At 41.1% G+C, this 26,625-nt stretch overlaps 1 protein-coding gene across 1 annotated transcript in view; it reads left to right on the top strand.

The window, feature by feature from the left end:
* The window catches only part of LOC127008192 (centrosomal protein of 135 kDa-like), an 82,358-nt gene extending 56,018 nt beyond the window's left edge, over window positions 1-26,340 (top strand). Inside the window, exons 23-28 of the mRNA XM_050879880.1 lie at window positions 16,793-16,897; window positions 17,906-18,059; window positions 18,559-18,735; window positions 19,752-19,928; window positions 20,991-21,170; window positions 21,866-26,340. Of these exons, the coding sequence (XP_050735837.1) occupies window positions 16,793-16,897; window positions 17,906-18,059; window positions 18,559-18,735; window positions 19,752-19,928; window positions 20,991-21,170; window positions 21,866-22,729 (1,657 nt within the window). The 3' untranslated portion in view covers window positions 22,730-26,340. The remainder of the gene's footprint in view (window positions 1-16,792; window positions 16,898-17,905; window positions 18,060-18,558; window positions 18,736-19,751; window positions 19,929-20,990; window positions 21,171-21,865) is intronic.
* Window positions 26,341-26,625: the final 285 nt, after the last annotated feature.

The following is a 26,625-nucleotide window of genomic DNA, read 5'->3' as shown; positions in this document are numbered from 1 at the left end:
TGGACGTGATCGTAATTTGGTGGAAGTATTTTTTTTATTGGTGTTGTGATGATGATGATGATGGTGATTGTAGTGGTAGTGATGCTGCTGCTGGTGGTGGTAGTGGTGAAGGTAGTGGTTGTGGTGATGGTAGTGGTGATGGTGGTTGTGATCAGAGAGAGAGAGAGAGAGAGAGAGAGGACACACCAGTATACTCAATGAAAATAACTGACCCATGACCACCTGACTTGCTGAATTTCGCAACAACGACAAAAACAAGAATAAATTAAAGTAGTAGTAGTAGTAGTAGTAGTGGTGGTGGTGGTGGTAGTAGTAGTAGTAGCTGTAGGAGGAGGAGGAGGAGGAGGACAAGAAGGAGCAGCTGCATCAGTGTCATCAATAAATATCACACCTGGATATTGTATACAGGTGACGTTTCCACCTTTATCATCATCCCGCTGACGTTTTTCCGCTCCCACGTCGCCCTCATCACTTCATTTTGGCTCCGTGGACAGAATCTGAAGCTTTTTCGATCACATACACACCAGATATAACTTTTTGACATCCTTTCCCGTGCCCTTTGCCCTCTTCCCCCCCCCCTCCACCACCACCACCACTACACACACACACACACACACACACACACACAGAAAGAGAGGGAGAGGGAGAGAGAGGTTTGATATGCACTGTTTGCTACACTCACACCTTCCTCAGTCACCCCTTCGCTCCTTATTTGACTTAGTTGACATATTTTGTAACACGATTCGTATTGCATTGGAGTTTGTGCTTCGGTGGTTGTTACTAGTTTCTGAGGCACGACTTTTTTTTTATTGACAAGAAGGAAAATAATAATAATAATGGTAATAATAGAAAAAAATAATTGTTTGGTTAAGTTGACATATTTTGTAACACGTTTCGCATCGCATTGGAGTTTGTGCTTCGATGGTTGTTACTAGTTTCTGAGGCACGACTTTTTTTTTATTGACAAGATGGAAAATAATAATAATAATGGTAATAATAGAAAAAAATAATTGTTTGGTTAAGTTGACATATTTTGTAACACGTTTCGCATCGCATTGGAGTTTGTGCTTCGATGGTTGTTACTAGTTTCTGAGGCACGACTTTTTTTTTATTGACAAGAAGGAAAATAATAATAATAATGGTAATAATAGAAAAAAATAATTGTTTGGTTAAGTTGACATATTTTGTAACACGTTTCGCCTTGCAATGGATTCTGTGCTCCAACACTTGTTACTCGTTTCTGATGTATGACTTTTACTACTAACATAAGAAGAAAAATAATGATAATGGTAATAATAGTAATAACAATTGTTTCGTTTAGTGGACATATTTGTAACATGTTTCGTATTGCATTGGAGTTTGTGCTTCGATGGTTGTTACTCGTTTCTGAGGCACGCCTTTTTTTTTTTTTGCTACTAATAGAAGGAAAATAACAATAATGGTAATAATAGTAATAATAATTGTTTGGTTTAGTGGACATATTTGTAACACGTTTCGCATTACATTGAATTTTGTGATCCGACGCTTGTTATTCGTTTCTGAGGCACGCCTTTTTTTTTTTTTGCTACTAATAGAAGGAAAATAATAATAATGGTAATGATAGTAATAATAATTGTTTGGATTAGTTGACATATTTGTAACGTTTCTCACTGCATTGGATTTTCTGCATCAATGGTTTTCACTCGTTTCTGAGGCACGACTTTTAACATTAACAGAAGAAGTAAGGAAATAATGAAAATAGTAATAATGATAATAATAATAAGAGTAACAATGACCACCACACAAGGAGTATCAACAACAGCAATATAAAACTGATATAGACCAGAAGTTGCAATACGCTCTCACTTTCCTGTTCTCACTCACTTTTTTCCCTCCTCCTCCCCCCTCTCCTCCTCCTCCTGCTCCTCCTCCTCCTCCTCCTCCTGCTCCTTCGTCGCCCTTGACCACATGTCTCGATTAACGTTGGGAAAACTAACGGGAAAAACAACACTTGGCGGCGGTAATGAGGTGATGGGGGTAAACACGATACATTCAAGGTAGAGCAAAAAAGACGTGAGGCGAGGAGAGAAAAAATAAGTAATCGTGGTGTTTAGAAAAGTGGCTGATGTGGATGATTTTGTTTAGAGGTTAAATTGGGGAAAACAAGAACCATAAATTTAACCCGGTAGCTGCGGGGATCATGTTTCAAAATGAAAAAAATCATCACAAAGCCACAGATTTGTTAATTGGGGTCGAGTGGACGAGAGTAACGAGAATTGTAACCGCAGAATCGGGGATGAAGTAAATATTGCGAAAGAGAACGTAAGGAAAATCGAGAATAATAAAACTGTAATTTGGGAGGAAGAGGACGAGAGTAAAGACAGTGATTAACTAATAGAAGAAGAGAATAACTACGAGTCTTACAGCAGAATCGGGAAAAGGTAAATACTGTGAAAGAAAATGGATACGAAAACAAATATTAAGATTAACTGTAATAAAAAGGATAACGAAAAATGTAACAACAAAATATGGAAGAGAAATATTGTTGACGTATTTTTGTTGTGTTTGTTGTTGTTGTTGTTGTTGATGTTGATGTCTTTCTTGTACTTGCTCTTGTTCTTCTTTTTCTTTCTGTTGTTTTTTCTTCTTGTTTTTCTTGTTGTTGTTATTCTGTTCTTCATCTTTTTCCTCTTGTTTATTGTGAAAGTAACGGAATCTGGAAGGACTAAGATGGGAAAGGAGACTCGTTCTTCTTTTTCTTTGTTGTTTTTTCTTCTTGTTTTTCTTGTTCTTGTTCTTCTGTTCTTCGTCTTGTTCCTCTTGTTTATTGGGAAAGTAACGGAATCTGGAAGGACTAAGATGGGAAAGGAGACTCGTTCTTCTTTTTCTTTGTTGTTTTTTCTTCTTGTTTTTCTTGTTCTTGTTCTTCTGTTCTTCATCTTTTTCCTCTTGTTTATTGGGAAAGTAACGGAATCTGGAAGGACTAAAGATGAAAATGGAGACTCGTTCTTCTTTTTCTTTCTGTTGTTCTTTTCTTCTTGTTTTTCTTGTTCTTGTTCTTCTGTTCTTCATCTTGTTCCTCTTGTTTATTGGGAAAGTAACGGAATCTGGAAGGACTAAAGACGTAAAAGGAGACTCGTTCTTTTTTCTTTCTGTTGTTTTTTCTTCTTGGTTTTTCTTGTTCTTGTTCTTCTGTTCTTCATCTTTTTCCTCTTGTTTATTGGGAAAGTAACGAAATCTGGAAGGAGTAAAGATGGAAAAGGAGACTCGTTCTTTTTTCTTTCTGTTGTTCTTTTCTTCTTGGTTTTTCTTGTTCTTGTTCTTCTGTTCTTCATCTTTTTCCTCTTGTTTATTGGGAAAGTAACGGAATCTGGAAGGACTAAAGACGTAAAAGGAGACTCGTTCTTTTTTCTTTCTGTTGTTCTTTTCTTCTTGTTTTTCTTGTTCTTGTTCTTCTGTTCTTCATCTTGTTCCTCTTGTTTATTGGGAAAGTAACGAAATCTGGAAGGACTAAAGATGAAAAAGAAGACTCGTGAAAAAGTAAAAGTGTAATAAAGAGGCCAAAAAAAGGGAAAGCAGGGCCATGAAGGGGAGGGGAAAGAACCGGACGACCAACACCTGGGTAATGTCGTTGCTTGGGGGGAAACGACAACGGAGTGAAAGTAAATTAAGGAGGCAACAACGTGAAGAGCAGGAGTGGAGAGGAAAGAGGGAAGAGGAGGGAGGGAAAAAGACGGGAAGAGTACATTAATTCTTGCAGTGAAAAAAGAGGAAAGAGAAAGAGAAAAGAGGAAAGAGGGAAGAGGGGGGAGGGAAAAAGACGGGAAGAGTACATTAATTCTTGAAGTAAAGACGGAAAGAGTACATTAATTCTTGAAGTGAAAAATGAGGAAAGAAAGAGAAAGAGAAAGAGGAGGGAGGGAAAAAGACAGCAAGAGTACATTGATTCTTGAAGTGAAAAAAAGAGGAAAGAGGAAAGAAAGAGAGAGGAAAGGAATCGAAGTGAAAAAAGAAGAAAGAGAAAAGAGAAACGAGAAAGAGGAAAGAAAGAGAAAGAAAAGAGGAAAGAGGAAAGAGGGAAGAGGAGGGAGGGAAATAGACAGCAATAGTACATTAATTCTTGAAGTGGAAAAAAATAAGCATCAGGAGGTTGACAATTCATAACGGGGAAAATATAATGAAAATGGGAAGGAAATGAAAAAAAAGTGACAAATGGCAAGAAAAAAAAACTGGTGTGGTATAAATATATATAAAAAAACATTATAAAGAGTAAATGACCGAAATCGATCTCTCTTTTGACCACTCCACTTTCATCTTTCGTAGGAGCAGTGATAGCGTTTTTTTTTATATATATTTTCTACACCTTCTTTTTGTTGCCCTTGAGCTGCTTCCTTTGCTGTTAAAAAAGAAAAGAAAAAGAAATGGTAAATCAATCCATCAAAACCAAATGAGTTAATATGAAAAAAAAAAAAAAACTGTGAGGGTCCTAATATGATATAACGAAATTTCCACCAGAATGCGGTAATACGTAGGTAACTTGAATACGTTGGAAGGCGTTATGTAAAGTATGTATTTTAAAACGGTGTTGCAATATCCTGTCCTTGAAAAATAGGTTATGTATCGCTTTCTTTTTTGTACAAACTTGAGTGTGATGAAATAACGCGAATTGGACTGAACACCTGGAGTTTGCAGGGTTTTGAATCTTCATCTTTTTATTTTCATTATTATTTTTCTTGTTGTTGATGTAGTTGTTGTTGTTGTTGTTGTTGTTGTTCTTCTTCTTCTTCTTTTATTATTATTATCCTTCTTTTTCTTCTTTTCTCCTTTTCTTCTTCTTTTTCCTCTTTTTCTTCTTCCTTCTCCTCCTCCTCCTTTTCTTCTTCTTCTTCTTCTTCTTCTTCTTCTTCTCCTTTTTTTTCTTCTTCTCCACGTATTTTATTATCATCTTTTCCTTATTATTCTTGTTGTGATCGTAGTTTTCTTCATCCCCTTCTCCTCCTCCTTCTTTCTCCTCTTCTTCCTCCTCCTCCTTCAAGACTCGTTCAGAAGGAGTAAAGGAAGAAGAACAGAAGTGATGATAATTTATTTGCATTTCCTGCCAAAATTTCACTCGACGCCAGATGTTTGACGCGCGACTCACACTCTCTCTCTCTCTCTCTCTCTCTCTCTCTCTCTCTCTCTCTCTCTCTCTCTCTCTCTCTCTCTCTCTCTCTCTCTCTCTCTCTCTCTCTCTCTTGTTTGTCTTCATGATTCAATGTTTTCTGTGTTGGTTTTGATTGTTAGTTTTCATGACAATTTTATGTTTATTCTTCCTCTGTTGCTGTTCATCTTTATTCTTTCCTTCTTTCTTTTCTTCTTCTTCTTCTTCATATACTTTCTCTTCTTTATCTTCCTCTTCGTTTTCGTTTTTTTTCTCTCCTTTGCCTTTTATCCTTCACCTGCTTTTTTTCTTCATTTACTTTTTTTCTTTATCTTCCTTTTCGTTTTCGTTTTCCTTGTCTTTATTATTTTTTTCCTCGTCCTCTTTATTGGCTTTTCTTCTCTTTCTTTTTTATCTACTTTCTCTTCTTCATCTCGTTCTCGTTTACGGTTTTTTTCTCATTTATTTCTTTATTTTTTTCTGCTTTATTTTCTCCTTTTCTCCTTCCTCCTCCTCCTCCTCCTCCTCCTCCTCCCGAAACTCTTTCTTTTATAACAGTTCTATGGCTCCCGATTTCTCCATCTTCACCTTTTTTCATAATTTTCTTCCTTATTTTACCATCCACTTTTTTTTCTGGTCCTCTCTATTAATAACTAACCTAACTTTCTCTCTCTCTCTCTCTCTCTCTCTCTCTCTCTCTCTCTCTCTCTCTCTCTCTCTCTCTCTCTCTCTCTCTCTCTCTCTCTCTCTCTCTCTCTCTCTCTCTCTCTCTCTCTCTCTCTCTCTCTCTCTCTCCCTTTTTCCTTCCTTCCTTCCTTCCTTCCTTCCTTTCTATCATTCATTATCTTTCCCTTCTTTTTCTCTCCATTATTAACCTTATTTAGCTTCTTTATTTTTCGTCTTTTATCTGTCTATACTACTTTCTCTCTCTCTCTCTCTCTCTCTCTCTCTCTCTCTCTCTCTCTCTCTCTCTCTCTCTCTCTCTTAATTCACCCTCTTTCTCTTTTTTCCTCTTGCATTTTCTTCATATTTTACTCTTCCTTTACTTTCCCCTCTCAAGCTTCCTCCTCCTCCTCCTCCTCTTCTCCTTCTCCTCCTCCTCCTCCCCTCGGTCTGGGTGGCAACGCGGCGCTGTCAAGAGGAAGGGAGATAAGAAACAAAGGAGTCGTCTGGTTGTGTTTTTTTCTTTTTAGTGAGAATCGTAAAGAGTAAAATCCAGACTTGTCCTCCCCGGTGCGTGTTTTTTTTTTTTTTTTTTTTTTTAATTGTCGTTCTCGTCCTCGTCCACTTTTGTCTCCGTACTCCCCCCTCCACTCCCTTTCCTTCCACCCCCCATTCCTCTTCCTCCTTATCCTCCGCCTCTTCCTCCTACTCTTCTTCCTTGACTTAATCTTTGGCCACCATCACTTCCAAAAACCACCACCATCCCTAACACCACCGCCTTCATACCCTTCACAATCTCCACCATCACCACCACCATCATCATCACCACCACCACCACCAACAACAACAAGAACACCACCACCACCACCACAACCACCACCACCATCACCGCCTCTGCCATTATCACCACATCATCCTCTTCCCCTTCCTCCTCTTCTTCCTCTTCTTCTTCCTCCTCATCTGCTGAAAGGTTAGAGATTCAAAGGACAGGTTCTTTGTGATTTCACTGTATATTTTTTTAGTGTGGGTACTACTACTACTACTACTTCTGCTACTGCTGCTACTACTACTGCTACTACTACTACTACTACTACTGCTCCGTACTACTACTACTACTACTACTACCACTACTACTATTACTACTTCGTACTGCTACTACTACTACTACTACTACTACTACTACTACTACTACTACTACTACTACTACTACTGCTTCGTACTACTACTACTACTACTACTACTACTATTAACATGATGATAAAAAACGATAGTACTGATAAATAATAAATAATAACAGTAATAATGACGATATTTTGTTACTATTATTATGTTTTCTTTTTTCTTTTTATTATCACTATCATTATCATTTTTATTATTATGACTGCGGTATAAACAGTAGTAGTAGTAGTAGTAATAATAATAATAATAATAGTAATAATAATAGAGATAGTTAATAGTAGTAGTAGTAGTAGTAGTAGAAGGCGTAGCTAATTATAGTGGTTCACCATTTAACCGAAGAGAGAGATTGGGTGACATTTCCGCCCCATCACTGTTTCACTTTCTCACTTTCTATGATGGCACTTTCTATGTCCTCATCAACCCCTCGGATAAGAGAAAAGGAACTTAGGCTTATCGTGGTCCTGCTTTCCCTTCCCTGCAATATGTTTTTTATACTCAACATGATGGTGGACGTGTGTGTGTGTGTGTGTGTGTGTGTGTGTGTGTGTGTTGCTCAGAGTTAGCCCACCTCTTCGTACGCAGCCATCCTTTTAGTACATAATCATAACTAAAACACAATTACTCTAAGATACACAAACAAACAAAAAAATGAGAAACTTAATCTGCCTTCAATTTTACACCATTTTTTTTTTATTCTAACCCAGAAGAGATGCCCAGGTCCTTTTTTTCTATTTCTCATCTCAGTTTATCAGTATTTTCCTCCCCTTCATATGAGTACGAATTGGTAGGTGGTGCGTACAAACAGATAAACATTCTCTACATCGACCGAGAAGACTTCCGGAGGTGTTTGTTCATAAGTGCGCCTGTATGTCCGTCTGTGTCTGTGGACCAGTTTTACAGTCCATTACACCAAGTTCGTAAGCTCCCCAGCCAAACACAAAATACTATGAACATTCCCTGATAGTGTTTGGCGTTGATATAAAAAGAAGGAAACTATAGAAAACCACACAGGGAATCTCTTTAGCGTATGGTATTGAGTAGAGATAACGGATCATTGTAGTGAACATAGTTTGGTTTCGGCGCTTACAATGATTCTGTGTTGGACTGTCGAACTGGCCCTGTGTGTCGGCATCTTGGAAAGGCGACTCGTGGGTAACCGTAAGAGAGGGGGCGATGCTGCGGCGGCGGGGAGAACGCGTAACATCTGCGGTCCCTCCTAATGATCCTGTGACCTTCCTTTCCCTCCCCTCGCTCCCTCGGCTCCCCGCGTCAGGATTAAGAGAATACAGGGTTGGCCCATTTCTGAGTAAAAACGAACAGGGTTGGCGCATGACGTCACGCAGCTGTCTTACACACACACACACACACACACACACACACACACACACACACAAACACACACGGACTCTGTCATCCCCTACACACACACACACACACACACACACACACACACACACAGAGAGAGAGAGAGAGAGAGAGAGAGAGAGAGAGAGAGAGAGAGAGAGAGAGAGAGAGAGAGAGAGAGAGAGAGAGAGAGTCTGTGTGTACATGAGAGTAAGGTGAGTTTGTCGTAGTTACTCTTACTATCCACCCTGTTTCTTTCTGGTAAACATGCTCCCCTTCCAGCCACCACCCACCCCGCATCTGAGTGACGTCACGTCAGTGCGCAGAACTCGGGAAGCGAGCCAACCCGTAATTCTCTTAACCCTGCCCGCGTGTGTGTATAGATAGTAAGTAGGTAAATGACTCCTCGGTGGCCTTGCGTTGAGGTGCAGCGTGGTAGGAGTGTGTGTGGTGTGGAGGACCGATGGGCTGTAAGGAGATAAATTTACTGGATCAGTTGAACGATAAGTTAGCTTTATTTTTATTTACTTATTATTTATTACTACATGCGTTGATATTCTCACTAAGTCTGTCTATCTATCTATACCTTTATAACTACCTACATATACCTAGATTTCTACTTTTCATCCTACCATTATACCTGCCTGCCTGCCTTCCTACCTGTAATGGGAATAGGATATGGTAGGAATAGGATGGATAGAGAGAGGGAAAGGAGTGAAGGATGGAAGGGTGATGGGGTATAAGGAGAGAAAGTTACTAGACCAATTGAACGAGAAGTTGTCTTTATGGATTATGATGGGAATAGGATATGGTAGGAATAGGATGAATAGAGAGAGGGAAAGGAGTGAAGGATGGAGGGGTGATGGGCTGTAAGGAGAGAATGTTACTTGAAGGATTGAAAGAGAAGTTAGCTTTGTATGTAATGAGATGAGGGTCGGGAATAGATTTAAACTGCTAATTTTACTACTGCAGCTTCTTCTTGTTCTCAGTCTTGTTCTTTTTGTTGTTGGTGGTGTTCTTGTTTTATACTACTACTACTACTACTACTACTACTACTACTACTACTACTACTACTACTACTACTACTACTACTACTACTACTACTACTACTACTACTACTACTACTACTACTACTACTACTACTACTACTACTACTACTTTTACTACTACAGCTTCTCTCACTTCATTCATTATCTTCACAATCACACTCATCATCACCATCATTACGTAAACTATCACATAAACAAATAAACAACCACGAGACACGTCAGGAACACATGTTATAATATTTTCCTGCTTTATTTTATTTTAATTTTATTTTTTTATTTTTTTATTTTTTACGTTTCGGCCTCTCGCGCAGGTAAGCTTTCTTGATGGGGCCTGATGGTCAGCCTCCCTAACCCGTTGTGACGCAGGCAGGTGTTTACAGTGGCACCATCTTGCTTGGCTCATGCTGCCCCACGGAGCTCATCTCTGATCCTCTCTTTAGATAATCTATAGTCCAGGTTGATAGGTGGTCTTCAGGACAGCATGTGGGTAGTCTTAGGGTCGTATTTTAAAACATTTCGTCGCCCAAGTTCACGTATTTGACATGGCTTTCGTGGGAGCTGTAGGCCTTTCCAGGGGTAGTTTTATGACCCTGGTGGTAGTTTGACCCTTCCTCTGTACCATGAACCTTAAAAAAACACTCATGCAAACCCGATTGATCCCCTCTTTGACCTTTAAAAATAGTTGATGTGAGCAGCGACGGTGTCTTAAAATACAGCACCTAGGCCACTCGGCGGTGACTGAAAAATCCCAGCTTGTGTCGATGGGCGGGACACGAACCCACTTCCTCTTGACGCGGCGCCTGCACGCTAACCACTCAGCCACCACCTCCCCATTATCACTTATTATTTTATTATCACTTTCCCTTAATGACCACCTTGCGTTCCTTGATTAATGAGCCCAGTAATGCATCCTACCTGTGCTCTGTAATTAGTGTGATCACCGTCGTTTATTTTTACCGTTATTATTCTTTCCGTTGAGGTGGTGGTGGTGGTGGTGGTGGTGGTGAGAGTGATGGTGGTGGTGATCGTGGTGGTGGTGGTGATCGTGGCGGTGGTGGTGATCGTGGTGGTGGTGGTGGTGGTGGTGGTGATCGTGGTGGTGGTGGTGAGAGTGACGGTGGTGGTGATCGTGGTGGTGGTGGTGATCGTGGTGGTGGTGGTGAGAGTGGTGGTGGTGGTGGTGGTGGTGGTGGTGAGAGTGGCGGTGGTGGTGATCGTGGTGGTGAAAGCCGGTATAATATTAGTGTTTTGTGATTAGTTAATAAGTGCTTGTAATGATTTAATGGTTCTACATGGGTTCATATTTTCACTAAGTCTGTCTGTCTATCTATCTATCTATCTACACCCTTATAACTACCTACATATACCTAGATTTCTACCTTTCATCATTCCATTCTACCTGCCTGCCTGTCTACCTACCTGTAACCTTATCTTGTCTGTCTAACTAACTATCCATCTATCTATCTATCCATTTATCTATCTATCTATCTATCTATACCTTTACACCTATTTACATATACCTAGATACCTACCTTTCATCCTACCATTATATCTGCCTGCCTGTCTACCTACCTGTAACCTTATCTTGTCTGTCTAACTATCTACCCATCTATCTATCCATTTATCTATCTATTTATCTATCAATCATCTAACCGTACCCACACACCTACCGACATATACCCATAATAAAAACAGCTACCTACCTTTTAGCCAACCATTCTACCTGCCTACCTGTAACCTGTAACCTGTTCATCACCTTACCTTTACCACCTCCCTTTCTACCTACTACTACGTGGATACCCTTTTTTTTTTTGGGGGGGGGGGGGTAATTGATTTATTAGCCGAGGGTATCAATCTTAATAAGGACCGGGATTGAATAGGTCGAGTTTTTCTTCATATCTCTTTCTTAAACGAGTACAATGTGATATCGTTTCTCTCTTCTGTGTATGTGTTGATAGTTCCCTCTTTTATCGCCTTGTATCTCTCTAAGTATGTTTCTAGTGCTATCGTTATGAGTTCGCATTTATTTCTTATGTGTGGTGCTATCTCCCTCCTTCATTGCTTCTTATGTGGGGTCCCAATTTTCTCTTTTATTGACTTTTGTATATTGGTATCTCCCTCTTTCTTATATCTCCTCGTATCTCTTCTGTTTGTTGCTATCTCCCTCCTGCATTGCTTCTTATCTCTTATGTGGGTTTCCTAATTTCTCTTTTATATTCTCTTGTCTTTCGTATATTAGTATCTTCCTCTTCTGTCTCCTCGTTTCTCTTTTCTTTGTTGCATCTCCCTCCTTCTTCGTCCCTTATATCTGTTCTGTGTGTTGGTAATTCCTTCTTTTATCGAATTTAATATCTATTCTCCGTGTTTGTATCTCATTCCTAGTTCTATCTTTATCTCTGTATTAGTGGTGTAGCCTTCCCTCATCGCTGCTTATCTCTTTAATAAGTTTCTAGCTCCCTCTCTGTCTCTTCGTAGCCATCTCTTATGTGTGTTGCTATCTCCCTCTTTCATCTCGTATCTCTAATGTGTTTTGCTAGTTCCTTCTTTCATCGCCTTATCTCTCCTCTGTGTGTTGTTATCTCCCTCTTTTATATCCCATCTCTATTGTGTTTTTCTAGTTCCTTCTTTCATCGTCTTACCTCTCTTCTGTGTGTTGGTGTCTCCTTCCCACCTCCTTCATCGCCTCCTTCGTATCTCGTTCAACACACCTCCTTCATCGCCTAATGTGTGAGTTTGATTCCCTCCTTCATCGTCTCATATCTCTTCTATGTGTTGGTATCTCCCTTCTTTATTGTCACCTATCTCTCTTATGTGCTTCTGTTTTCATCTTTCATTGCTTCGTATCTCTTCGTGTGTTTCTAGATCTCTCTCTCTCTCTCTCTTTTATCGCCTTCTGTTTCTCTTGTATTTTTCTTGGTTCCTTTTTTCATCTCCTTTTATCTCTTCCGTGTTGGTGTCTTCCTCTCTCATCGTCTTGTATCTCTTCTTTGTTTTTCTAGTTCCTTCTTTCATCGTCTTCTATCTCCCGTGTGTGTTTCTATTGCCCTCTTTTATCGCCTTCTCTCTCCTCTGTTTCGCTTTCTACCTCTCTCATCGTCTCCTATTTCTTCTTTTGTGTTTCTGTCTCCCTCTTTCGTCACCTTCTATCTCTCGTGTGTGTGTCCAGTGCCCTCTTTTATCGCCTTCTCTGCCTCTTCTCTGTTTCGCTTTCTACTTCTCTCATCGTCTCGTATCTCTTCTTTTGTGTTTCTATCTCCCTCTTTCATCACCTTCTATCTCTCGTGTGTGTCCAATGCCCTCTTATCGCCTTCTCTGCCTCTTCTCTGTTTCGCTTTCTACTTCTCTCATCGTCTCCTATCTCTTCTTTTGTGTTTCTATCTCCCTCTTTCATCACCTATCTCTCGTGTGTGTGTCCAGTGCCCTCTTTTATCGCCTTCTCTGTGTCTTCTCTTGTTTTGCTCTCTCCCTTTAATTCCCTTTCCAGCTCGCTCATAAAGTTGTGATTTAGAACCATATGGTGTTGTTTTGCTGCTGCCTGCTGCTATATGTAGGCTAAGGATGATATTAATGCGTCTCTCTCTCTCTCTCTCTCTCTCTCTCTCTCACCCACACACACTTTCTCGCCCAAAGGAATGTCACCTCATGCCTTTAACGCCAACACGTGAACTGTTCTTTCTTTCTTTTTTTTTTTCTTTGCTTGCTCTCTTTATTTTCCTTTTTTTTTTACTTGTTAATTTATGTTCTCTTTCTCTTCCTTCTCCTCCTCTTCATCCATCTTCTCTTCTTCCTACTATTCCTTCTCGTTCTACTCTTCCTGATCCTCCTTCTCTTCTTCCTCGTCCTTCCTCTCTTCTTCCTCCTCCTCCTCCTTCTCGTTCTTCTCCTCCTCCTTCTCGTTCTTCTCTTCCTCCTCCCCTTCTTCTTCGTCCTTCTCCTCTTCTTCCTACTCTTCCTTCTCGTTCTTCTCTTCCTCTTCCTCCTTCTCTTCTTCCTCGTCCTTCTTCTCCTCCTCCTTCTCCTTCTCGTTCTTCTCTTCCACCTCCTCCTCCTCTTCGTCCTTCTCCTCCCACACTTGCCTTGGTCTTAAATAGCCTGTGTTTGTTTGTTTGTTTGTTTGTTTGTTTGTTTGTCATTATTGTTGTTGTCATTATTTTTTCTTTCTTGGTGGAGGAACTGCATCATCGTATTTGCTAATCATTTTTGTTGTTGTTGTTGTTTCTTTATTCTTTTCTTCATTATTTCATCTTTTACTCCTTTCTTCCTTGTTTTTATTTCCTTCCTTCATTCCTCTCTTTCTTTATCCTTCCGAAATCCCTCCATTCTCTCTCTCTCTCTCTCTCTCTCTCTCTCTCTCTCTCTCTCTCTCTCTCTCTCTCTCTCTCTCCCCCAACCCCCCCCTTCCCTCCGGCATGGCGTGAGTATTATCTCTGGCAGGTCACGTGATGTCTATGGACCAGTGGTATTTTCTCGCTCTCACCACCACCATCACCACCATCACCACTATCACCATCACCACCATTTACCACGAATAGGCTACATCTTTTTCATCACCACCATCATCACCACCATCACCACTATCACCATCACCACCATTTACCACGAATAGGCTACATCTTTTTCACCACCACCATCATCACCACCACCACGATAGATACACTTTTTCTATTACCTTAATCTTGCAACGTCCTCCTCCTCCTCCTCTTCTTCTTCTTCTTCTTCTTCTTCTTCTTCTCCTTCTCCCGTTTTTCTTCGTGTTATTATTGATTTTATTATTTTTTTCTTTCTTTCTCCTCGTCTTTCCGTTTCTACTTCTTTTCCTTCCTTTCTTCTTTTTTCTCGCATGCAGCCTCTTTTTTTTTCCTTATTTCTTCTTTTTCTTCGTTTCTCTTTTTTTTCTTTTTTATATTTTCTTCTTCATCTTATTCGTCTCTTCTTTCTTTTTTTTTTCCCTTCTCATCATGTCACTTCCATTCCTCCACTTCCATTTCTTTATTCTGTCGCTTTTCTATTCTTCATTATCTTCTTTTCCTCCTCCTCCTCCACCTCCACCTCCTGCAGCTTCTTTACGGTAATGATCTAACCAACAGTTGTTACACTCGTTTCGCTCCGCTGCCTCTTCTTTTTATTTCTGAGCTAATTGAGGCGACGAGAGAAATCACACCAGTCGGAAATATAGCGCGCGTCTTGGCTCTTCATCTTCCTCCATCCCCCCCCCCTCCCCGTCCTTCCTGCCTGTTCCTTCCCCCTTCCTTCCCTCCATCCTCCCCTTCCTTACTCAGTTCCCTCTCCTTTTCTGATTTCCTGCTCCTTTTCTCTCTCTTTCTGTCTTTCTTTGTTCGTTTCTTTATTCTTTTCTTCCTTTCCTTTCATTTTTCAGTCCCTTACTCCTCCTCCTTCCCTGTTTTCTTTCTTTTTTTCTTTCTATCTTTCCTTTTTTTTATTTCTTTCCTTTTTTTTCCGTCAGTCTCATACTCTTGCTCCTTCTCTCTTTTTCTTTCCTCCCTGCGTTTCTAGGTGGCACTGCGTTATTTTGTTGTATTAATTGTTGATATATTGTAAATGACACCTCGATCGTTGCAATCAATATAATCATCATATCCGGTAATGATTTTTTTTTTAATGATGGTTTGATGAAGTGGTTGCATCTTGGTAATAAAGAGATCATATTTATTTGTCTTCTTTTTTATTATTTCATCTTCCTTCCTTCCTTCCTTCCTTCCTTGCTTTTATTGCTTCTATTCTGTCTTCCTTCCTTCAGTTCTTCTTCTTCTCTCTCTCTCTCTCTCTCTCTCTCTCTCTCTCTCTCTCTCTCTCTCTCTCTCTCTCTCTCTCTCTCTCTCTCTCGTTTTTAAGTGTCAGAGGTTTGTCTTGTTTTTTTTCTTCATTGCGGAATTTACTTTCATTCATTCATTCATTCATTCATTGTCTTAGTCAGTCAGTCATTCTCCTTTACTTTCTTTCTCCTTATCTTTCGTTTTTTTTTTTTTCTGTATCCCTTTTCTCTTCCGTTGATTGATTGATTGATAGTTTATTGTTGCAGGTGTGTAGAAACTGTAGACTGACGTGTGTGTGTGTGTGTGTGTGTTCATATATACTACTGTTTTTATCTATTTTTTTCTTTCGTATTGTCATGAGTTGCGAAAGGTGGATGTTCATGGCAGAAGTGATCGTGTGTGTGTGTGTGTGTGTGTGATGGCAGGAGTAATGGCGCTCGGGAAAGTGTTTGCTGATGCCTGGAGCGACGGCTGGGCTCTTGTTTATACAGCGCCTCCCCGCGGCGGCCATATTGTCTCCAGAGTTTCACTGAGAGAGAGAGAGAGAGAGAGAGAGAGAGAGAGTAAGCGAAAGCAATTTGTTTTAAAGCAGGGAAAGCTCTTGTTCTTCATCCTCGTTACCCAGGGATGGAGTATTCGTATTCGGTATTCGTATGTAAAAATACATTCGAATACCGTATTCGAATAATTATTGGTAGAAATCAAATTATTCTCATTCGTATTCGAATACAAGGGAAAAGTATTCGTATTCTGTGAATAATCTGACGAATACTTCAAAATTTATTATCAGAAATAACAGCCGTTGTTCCTTACATTTCCAGCCTCAGGGGGAGACGTGTAATGGTCGTGTACAGTACAGGTTCATGAGCTCATCTATCTGTTGCTTAACTTTAGAACGGTTCTAAAGCCTACCCAATTTCGTCAAGAAGGTATTTTTTTCAGTGAAAAGTATTCATGAATGTACTCATGATACTTTCGAGAAGTATTCGTATGTGTATTAGAATTAAAACCGTTTCCGTGAAATCGTTGTAATTTGACGTACGCGTATTCGTACTGGAAGACGCAACTCTTGTATTCACTCCATTCCTGCCGTCGCCGGCGTTGTTGGTCATTATTGTCGTCGTCGTCATGCTTTCGATGATATTCTAATAGTCTCATTATCATCATCATTTAATAGTCCAATCATATTAACCTTTTCAATGATTTCTCAATCTTTCCAGATTCTTTCTTCGCACGTTGTAGTTTCATTCATTTAATCATTCCTTTATACATTCATTTAATCATTCATTGTGCGAAATTTAGGCTTGACTAAGTATCACGATTTTTTTTTTTTTCAGAATGTACCACCTTCCTTTCTTTTCTTTTATTGTTGTTGTTGTTATTATTATTATTACTATTATTATTATTATTATTATTATTATTATTATTATTATTATTATTATTATTATTATTAGGTATTATTATTATTAGGTATTATTATTATTATTATTATTATTATTATTATTATTATTATTATTATTATTGTTGTTGTTGATGTTATTGTTGTTATTGTTGTTGTATTACTACTACTACTACTACTACTACTACTACTACTACTACTACTACTACCATTACTACTACTACGTACAGTACTACCATCATTACAAACACCTCTCCTCCGTCAGGGCCTCGGTGTCGGCGGCCACGGCGGCGGAGCGGCGTGGCGACAGGCTGCAGCAGGACCTGGTGGCGACGACCCAGGCCAGGGACGCCGCCAACAAGGAGATACGGTGAGAGAGAGAGAGAGAATAAATGAAAAGGAAAGGAATGTGAACGATTGAAAGGGAAGGGATAAGAAGAGATAGATGGGTAGATAGAGACAGAGATTGATGGATGAATTGATTAAAGGTTTTATCAAGAAAGTATGTTATTTCCATATACATTATCATTTTATACTTGCCAGCACTCATTTCTTACCTATTCATTATTAGCAAATCATTTTCATAGGAATAAGTCAAGCATGTGGAGTCCCCCCTTTTGAAACAATTTATTTTTATTTAATTTTTTTACATTTATCAGTAAAACCGGGAATGTTTTTTTGGCTACACACCCCGCATATATCTGTACACACCCTGCATATGTCTGTACACACCCCACATACACCTGTACACACCCCACATATACCTGTAACCTACCTACACACAGCTTATTCCAGTAATATATTCCATTCGTCTAATGATATGTCTGGAATGATTAATTTTCTCACATATTTCTTTAATTACTGTTAGTCTGGTTTTCCACTTCACGCTTCCATCAATTATCTCTCGTGTCTAGCTATTCATTCTGTCCAATCTAATAAGTTATCTCTCCTGTCTCTCTCTCTCATCATATTACCATCAAATTTTTCTCCTGTCCAACTTTTGAAATCTTCCCTGTACCATCTCATCTCTTCTCTCTTCCCTGTACCATCTCGTCTCTTCTCTCTTCCCTGTACCATCTCGTCTCTTCTCTCTTCCCTGTACCATCTCATCTCTTCTCTCTTCCCTGTACCATCTCGTCTCTTCTCTCTTCCCTGTACCATCTCGTCTCTTCTCTCTTCCCTGTACCATCTCGTCTCTTCTCTCTTCCCTGTACCATCTCGTCTCTTTTCCCTGTACCATCTCGTCTCTTCTCTCTTCCCTTTACCATGTCGTCTCTTCTCTCTTCCCTGTACCATCTTGTCTCTTCTCTCTTCCCTGTACCATCTTGTCTCTTCTCTCTTCCCTGTTCCATCTCTCACCTCCCTGCCATCCCTTCAGGCGGCTGCACAAGGAGCTGATGGGCCTCACGCAGGAGCACAAGAAGCTTCGCGAGGAGCTGGACAAGTGCATCACCTCCAAGGACAACTTTAAGAAGAAGGCCCAGGAGTACTGCCGCACCCTGGAGGAGATGACCCACGTGATGGCATCCAAGGTCAGCCAAGGAGGTCTCTAAGGAGGAGGAGAAGGAAGGGGTTGTTACCAGGGGAGGAAGATGCATTACTAGGGCATATTAGCAAGAGGGACAAAGGTTGGGTCAGCAGTATATAAGAATTCAACAGGTCAGGAAGTTGTGTGGATGAGTGAAATGGAAAAGGCAGTTTAAATGACAGTTCCAGGCAAGAGTTATGCAGCAGGTGTTTGTTAATTGAGGAGGAAGAGGAGGTGTACTGTAGGCTAAAAAGTAATAGGAATCATGAGAAGGATGCTGATGGCAGACTATTAGATATTACAGATTATCTACCTATCTATCTCTGATGCTCTGTCCTTTTACGAGAACTTCCCCCAAGGGATGACCACTGCAAAAGAGTCAAATTTTCCTTCTTTCACCATTTCCTCTCAGTACACTCAGTTCCTTGCCTGCCAACTTTCTCTAATGCTCATCCACTCCATTGATCCATTTCATTGGAGGTCTCACGCCCTTCTCTTGGCAGGATACTGACCAGTCCGCCCTGAGGAAGCAGTACTTAAGCCTGAAGGAGACGGTGTCCTCCCTGAACTCCCTCAACGCCACCCTGGAGGAGGCGGCCACCACGCGGCAGGAGGAGGTGAACAAGATGGAGCAGCTCATGGCCAAGTTCAAGGAGGAGCGGGAGCAGCTCATCTCACAGGTGTGTTCTTTGGTTTTCTTTTCATTTTTCTGAGGAGAAACAGCTGAATGGCAGTGCTTGTCCCCCTGGGGTTCAAGAATTTTCAGAATTTCATAACTCAACTAAATCAACTTCATGGGTTAGTGAATTCTACCATATATCTTGATGGAGGGGCATTATCTGGTGTTGTATGGAATACACTTTTTAAATATGGTGAAAGGCTCCACTGCTTTTTCAGTAATTTTTTTTAAACAAGGAAGAATCATCAACTCCCTACCATAAACTTATTGTTTCCAACTTCATACAATCTGCTGCATTATAATTTTAATTAACATTGTAAAGGCAATGTTATGTCTTGTTCCTTAGATTTCTTGAATACATCCTCCTCTCATTCCATGATTTGTTGCATAAGCCTCTACTGTCATCTCTTTCCTGTCATAACTAATGCAAAAGCATACCAGCATCTTAACTTCTTTATCCTCTTCACTGGAAAGTTCATGAATATTTTTTCCAACCCTTGCAAGAGTGAAGTGTTAAGATATCATTTGGCAAAAATTATGACATGACTTTAGAAGTCTTAATCTGATGTGAAGCTCCATGTACCAATCGTCATATACTTTTTCTTTCCCTTGATTATCTTCTTATTTCCCATGTGTGTAGCTCTTAACACTATTGCTGGGACCAACGAATTTTATTTATAGTGGCTGCCATGATATAAAACTCACTTGGCCCATGCTGTCCCCTGGTGCTCCTCTTGACCAAAAAATTACTGAACATTGTATTGATTGATGGGTGCCTTGACGACATGTGAGTAATCTTCACTTACTTGAAAATGGTTGAAAACTGTCAACCGTTTGTGGCAAGTCTTGATCCCAGGTGCTTGGAATCACCACATCCATTTACTAACCATTTGGCCACTGCCTCCCCTTTGATATTAAAAAAAGTATTCTTTACCTTGTGTAGATGACAAACTGGCTAGATGAAAAACATTGTAAAAAATCATGAATAAGAATGACCAACCACTTTCTTGACACCAGGTGATGGAGGCAAGTCAGCGGAGCGATGAGCTGGAGGAGGAGTGCCGCAAGCTGGAGCAGGAGAAATACAAAGTGGAGAAGGACCTGCTGGCCACCCGGGATATGGCTAATAAGCTGGACATGCGCCGCGGACAGGCCGAGTCAGAGGTGGCACGACTCTCAGCAGCACTACAGAAGGTACTTGTGGACTGTGTAGCTCCCTCTTTCTGATGGAATAGCAGTGTCCAGATTATGGTTCTTAAAAGTATGGTTCACACCCCAGCACTGGCCCACAAGAGACTACTCACTGGGCTGCCACACTACTCACAGGTCTGTCACACTACTCACTGGGCTGCCACACTACTCACAGGTCTGTCACACTACTCACTGGACTGTCAGACCACTCACTGGGCTGTCACACTACTCACTGGTCTGTAAGACTACTCACTGGGCTGTCACACTACTCACTGGTCTGTAAGACTACTCACTAGGCTGTCACACTACTCACTGGTCTGTAAGACTACTCACTGGGCTGTCAGATTACTCACAGGGCTGTCAGACCACTCACTGGGCTGTCAGACTACTCACTGGGCTGTCAGACTACTCACTGGGCTGTCACTTCTTCACAAATAACTACCTAAATAACACATTCCTGGAAGCTCTTGCTCCTTAGTATGTGTTGTCAAGAGGCCTAAAGATCAGTCATGAGGGAAATAAAATAAAACAGGGTACAAAATTTATGATATGTTTGCTATCTATGTTAACACTGATTCAGGTGAACTCCCTCTAGGGTGGCTAAGAAAAGGATCACCTCCTCCATTTTGTGAGTCTTGGTTTTGTTTTACTGTAATGGGCACAGCTATGACTACAGCTAACTCTGTTTGTCCAAAATGATATCCAAGGTTTTCAGCAGTGACCCACTCAAACAATCACCTCTTCCATTTTCATTGAGAGTCAAGATACATGATGTGAAGTATGCAGACTTATACCCTTATAATTGCTATATGCATTTTTATTTCTTATCCTTTTGCATAATACAACAGTACCTAATATCTTTCCTCCAATCATGTGACATAATTCATTGCTTCTTAGTTATGTTGCATAGCAGGATTTTTCTTGACATTTTACTTTATGTCAACATTCTATTGTTATTTCATATACTCCACCAGCCCTCAACCTCTTTATTCGTTTCTTTACATGTTGTAGTGTTGATATTTTTTGAGAAGTAATTGGGCAGTCATCCAGCATGTCGGTTTACAGGAGACAGAGGATCGTCGAGGGCTGGAGCACCAGGTGGAGGCGCTGGCCGGGCAGCTGAGTGGAGAGAGGTCAGCCGTGCGTTCACTGGAGGAGACGCTGAACCAGAAGCGCCGCACAGAGTGGTCCTCGGAGGCCAGCATCAAGCAGCTGGAGGTGGAAAAGAGCCAGTTACAGCGCAAGGTGAGTCTGCTCTTACTGTGGTTTACTCTTATGCCATCCCCCTTGAAAATATGCCAGTGATGTTTACATGTTGGTATCACAAAAAATTAGTCTGGCAAAAACATGTTATTCTTTTCCCTCAGCTTCATTGAAATTGTTTTGGTAGACCCTTTGCTTATTGTTTGAACAGCAGTTATTGGGTAAGGGTCAAGCTCTGATTTCCTTACCCATAAACATTCCCTGTTCTAATCAAGCTTAACATTCAGTAAGTGATTCCTATTATCTTTCCTGCTTTGCTAAGAGTGTCATTCCCTTGGAGAAATATTCCTCATTTATTGTTCACATATGATATTGCTGTTTTTTTTTTTTTTTTTTTTTCATTTGTTGATATATCTGAAATACAAATTCCTTCCCTCAGCATCATAAAACTCATCCAACAAAAACTGTGGGACCCTACATTGCCCTATGAATCTCTTGTTCAGTACTGCACTTTGTTGTCATCTCTGCTTCCCTGTTATCACCCTTTGCACAAGCATTCTTTATTTTCTAGCTGGGGGATGGTTTTGAAGCTACGTACTCTTTCTAACACCAACCCCGGCATCACTGTGGGCGACTTGGCTACTGGTAATACAAACTGATAGGAGATTGCCCTGCCATAGTCATACATGCAGCATAAGGAAGACAGCCATGTGATTGGTGCATCTTTTCTCTTCCAGGTTTCTGAGTTGGAGAGTCAGCTGGAGGATGAGGTGCGGGAGAGCAAGCGTCTGCGCACTCAGGCGGCAGAGCTGGAGTCCGAGCTGGAGCGGCGGAAGCGGGAGCTGACGGATGAGCGCTTCGAGCGGGAGCGCGCCAGCCAGGAGCTGCGGCGGGTACAGAGGTTCCGTAGTGTTAGCCAAGCACTTGACGCCCTGGACAGTGGGTCACCGGCTGCCACCGCCACCACCACCCAGGGCACAGGACCCCCACAGGTGGCCCGCCCCCCCTCCCCCCCACATCCACCGCCACCACAACGACGGAGTGCGTCAGAATCCCCCCGTCCTGGCCCCTCCACCCAGCAGGAGGAGCAGAGAGGGGCAATCCGTGCCCCTTCTGTCCCCCTCCACTCCTCCTCCTCAGACACTGGACTGGAGAGGAGTCAGGGAGTGTCTAGCAGCTCAGACTCACACCATGAGCCGTGGCGTTTGGCCTTCGGGAGCCGGAGCAGACTTGGGCCGCCTCCCTCGGCCAGCCAAGAGAGTGTGGCCCTGCCCCCCCCTTCACAGTCCCATAGGGCCACCCCTTCACCCCTCAGGGAGGCAATGACCCTTTCTGTAGCAGCCTCCACCCTCCCCTCCCATTCTGCAGCACAGGCCAGCCCATTGTCCACCTCTGCCACCCATCCCATCAGGAAGGGACCCTCATTCTCCCAGATTACAACCTCCTCCCCATGTTCACCTCGTGCTGGTACCACCACTACAGCCCCGTCCTCCTTGGGCCCCTCCCCTGCCTCCTCCCATGCCCCCCTGCCCAGCGTGCGGCCTAAGAACAGGGAGCAGCGGCCCAGCCCCAGTCGCACCGACTCTGACTCCTCACCTTGACCTGACCTGACCCAGCATTAGCTCTCTCAACCTAGCCTGACTGTTTTAAGTTAATTTACCAAGAGATATTGACCTTCCACTTTCCTTCCAGGCCACCCCTCCCATTGTCCCACTCCTCATCCCTCCCCCCACGCAGAGCCCCTTCCCTGCACCCAAAAGTAGATAAGGCTTGCCAGTACACACACTACTTCTTGTGTACAAATTTGTTTGGATACATTCCATGTAGAACCTTCATGTCTGTCTGTTTGTCTTTTAGAAACTGTCCCTCTGTCACAGTATATAGCTATACATGTATCGTCACTAGTTTACGTCTATGTGCACACACCCGTGTGTAATGTATTCATTCACACATGCCAACTGTTTGTCTTTCAATTTTAGAATGACATCCTTCCATCATGAATTTTGGAATGATTCTTGTAACTGTTAAGTCACCCTTGTATCTTGACTGTCTGACTCTGATGTAACCGTATTTAAATCACTCATCCACCACCTCCACCACCACCACTTTTACTCCACCAACACCATCACCAACAGTAATGACCATCACCACCACTATTCCTTGGTACTCAGCTGCCTTCAACAGTAGTCTTTGCTAGAATGCTTAACTAACAGAGGTACATTCTATTACCTATCATTTTCCCGTGCCTTGACTAATTTAAGTTGTATTGTAAGTTTTTTTCTAATTTCAATATGACAGTGTTAAATTTTCTTGTGATATTGTTAGATTTCCCTTTGAATTCTATGACTGAGCAAAACTTTAGCATTGGATATATCCTCTATTTTGTGTACCAAAGATAGTTAGGAGGAATATATTCAGCGTAAGTCTTTCACCTTTGCAAATCATCATATTATTCCTGCTATTTCTACTTTCAGGCATTTTCTTCACCCTCAGATGAAAATGATAAAGCCCCCTCATTTCTAGGCTAAATTTCTTCTGCCTGGTTAACATGTCTCATCACCACATTGTTCCCATCTCTTCTAGGTTCGAATTTCGCTCTTGTAAGACCAACCGACCGCCTTGCTCTCAGGCCAACACTCACACCTGCTTTTCCGTGGCGGGGTAACAAATGTCTCGTGTGGAGGTGCGAGTGTGAAGGAGAGTACGCAGAGTTTGTTCACCACTTTGTATGCAGCCTTCCTATAAATGCTCATGTTAAGGGAGATGCCTGAGGTATAAAAATGAACTAGTGTTAAAGTGTTGATAAGTATTCTTTATTTTGACAAAGGTTTTTTACACTTCACTTCCAGTTATTGCTCGTGCTAGACAGAAAGCAAATCTAGAAGGCTCGGCCGGGGTACAAAAATGAACTAATGCTAAAGTATAGACAAGCATTCTTTAATTTGATGATAGTTTTTTTGTTTTTTTGTATTTGTTTTTGTACTTCACCTCAGTTTTCTAGTTCAATCTTTTTACCAGCACAAGCACTAATTGGAAGGGTGATCATGAACTGTCAAACACTTCAATTTTCATAAGCGCTATCAAAGACAAGGAGGGAGTGGACGAGAGTGGGGAGGTGACGGCTTTTGAGGGAGTGAGGAGGAGCAGCCGTCCGATGAGAGGAGAGACGGAAGGAGTGGTATTGAGGTCACGCGGAAGAATGAGTCAGCTGCTTGGTGTGTGAAGGTCTACTTTTGGCTATAGTTTTATATAATCAAAAGTAAGGCTAAGTTTTATATAGAGGCTAACAGTAGTAAAGAAGAAATAATTTTGTAATCGGTATGTCATTTTTGTCCTCTTTTATATGATGTGCTTTTTTCCTAAGTTATAATGTGTTCTGTATCCATGGAATCTGTATAGGGTTGGCTTGTGCATGTGTATTTATCTTTACTAGAGTTTGGTATGTATAGTGCTCTGTTTAAATATGTAAGAGCTGGTGGTGGGGTGAGTAGTTACCATGCAGAGTAGAGAAGAGGAGGGAGAGCACTGAATAGATATGTGGAGGTAGAGCTGTAGGCAATGAGTCTTGGCATCGAGAGAGTGTGAGGGGAAGGGGGAGGGGGAGGCTGTACATGTGAAGGAAGGGAAGGGTAAGGGTTGTTTATAGATTGGGTACGGAGAACCATTACTATTCCTTTGTGATAGAGGAGCCTTGTGATGTGGAGACATTATTAGCCTTAGATGAAGTGAAGATGATTGGTTGAAAGTATGTTGAGATAAAGGAAGAACAAAAGTAGATGTTTGAACAGTGCATATAAAGGAAACTGAAGGACTACATTGCTTGTGTGCTGAGTGTTTCATGTTGTTACTAAGGGCTGTTCCTAATGGCTGTTTGCCTAAAGAAAATGACTGTAGTACATAAGCCTTTGAAGTGTGCTTTTTTAGGGAGCTTAATAATTAGATTTCTAATGTGCTCAAAGTACCAGTCAGTCAACACCAAAGTCTGTTGCTTTTGGTGGAATAAGAGTTCAGTAGGTCTATAATTGCCAGTCAACTATCGTAAGGGACATGAGTTTTCTGAATCAGCCGTGTCAGGTGATGCACGTTTGCAATATGTGTCTTGATGCCAGTGAGTGTCAGTGGTTCCTGGTGCGCATTAGCCGTGATGTGTGTGTGCTGACAGGGAGGTGACATCACGGATCCTGAGCATAGTGTGTGGGGACTTGACAAACACAGATTGGCCGGAGGGTGGGATGTGGCCTACATAAGGAAGTATCCAACTTTTACTGCCAGGAATTAGCAAATGTGGTGAGTATTGTCTTACATATGTTTTTCTTTGAGATTTATCATTTAATTTAAAAAGGCTCCTTCTGTTCATTTACCATGCAGAGATAACTTAACTTCTTGATGTTCTCACTGATGGAATAAGTAAATCAGTATGGCAGTACATGTACCAAGGTTGCAGCCACTTTTTAATTTTATTTTTCATGTTTGGAAGCCAATTTTTAACAGCTCATTGATAGGCTGCAGGATATTTGATTGTGTCCTTGATGATAATGAAGTGAGACTCAAACTATGTATGTGTGACAAGAGTACTTAGATGGTGTACAAGGTTCCTTATTTCATTATGTTGTCTTTATCATTTCTTGAATGTGGTCGCACTCCAGGTTAAAAGTAGAAACAGGGTGATCATTATTGTGACTTATTTATCTACTTACTAATTATATGCATACATTTTCATTAATTTCAACTTGATGGGTTCAGGTAGCTGAAAAATTACTTAGACATTTGCCACTGGAGTTAGTTATATTTTGCCATTTGGCAGGACTCTGAGATGTCTCTGCCTGATGGTGCTGTGTGTGCCCTTAAGAGATGCTGGACATCCTTTGCCTGCTTGAAGCCTCGTCATGTAAGCGCTCACAACCAAATTTAGCACCCGACGCCATGCCACAAGACTTGTTTATGTAGGATTGAGTAACAAACATAGATTGAACATGACTCGGTTCACGTTAGAGACTCAGAGGTGACAGACAAAAAAAGAAACGCACAAAGTCGTATGACAGTTCTTTTCTCAGAACATTTAGATAGCACAGGATTTTTAACACTTAGGGGAATATCCTCACTGAAAGTGGTGATAAAGGTTTATACAAAACCGCCATCTTTGATAGTTTAAATAAAATGCTAATATATTTTTGTAAGTAAAAAGAACAATGTGTCAACGTTTTTACCAGAATGGGTTTTATTTACCTTTCCAGATGCATCACAATGTTTCTGTTTCTGTTTCTTGTAAGTCTAATAGTTCCTTTGTAAAGTCTATGTTAGGAGACACTTACATTTTGGATTGTTTGAAAGATTATACTGGCATAACCAATGTCTTTCCAGCACATCATCAATTACTCATACAATCAAACACACTAATACTTTATTTCTTAATTTCTTTGTCTTCATACTCGGTAAAGTCAGTTCTCCCATTTCTCATCTTTATTCAACCTGGGTAATGGGGTCAAATCTATGGGGA

This window comes from Eriocheir sinensis, chromosome 37 (genome assembly GCF_024679095.1).
Source record: "Eriocheir sinensis breed Jianghai 21 chromosome 37, ASM2467909v1, whole genome shotgun sequence".
Taxonomy (NCBI): domain Eukaryota; kingdom Metazoa; phylum Arthropoda; class Malacostraca; order Decapoda; family Varunidae; genus Eriocheir; species Eriocheir sinensis.
This window is presented reverse-complemented; position numbering and strand designations above follow the sequence as displayed.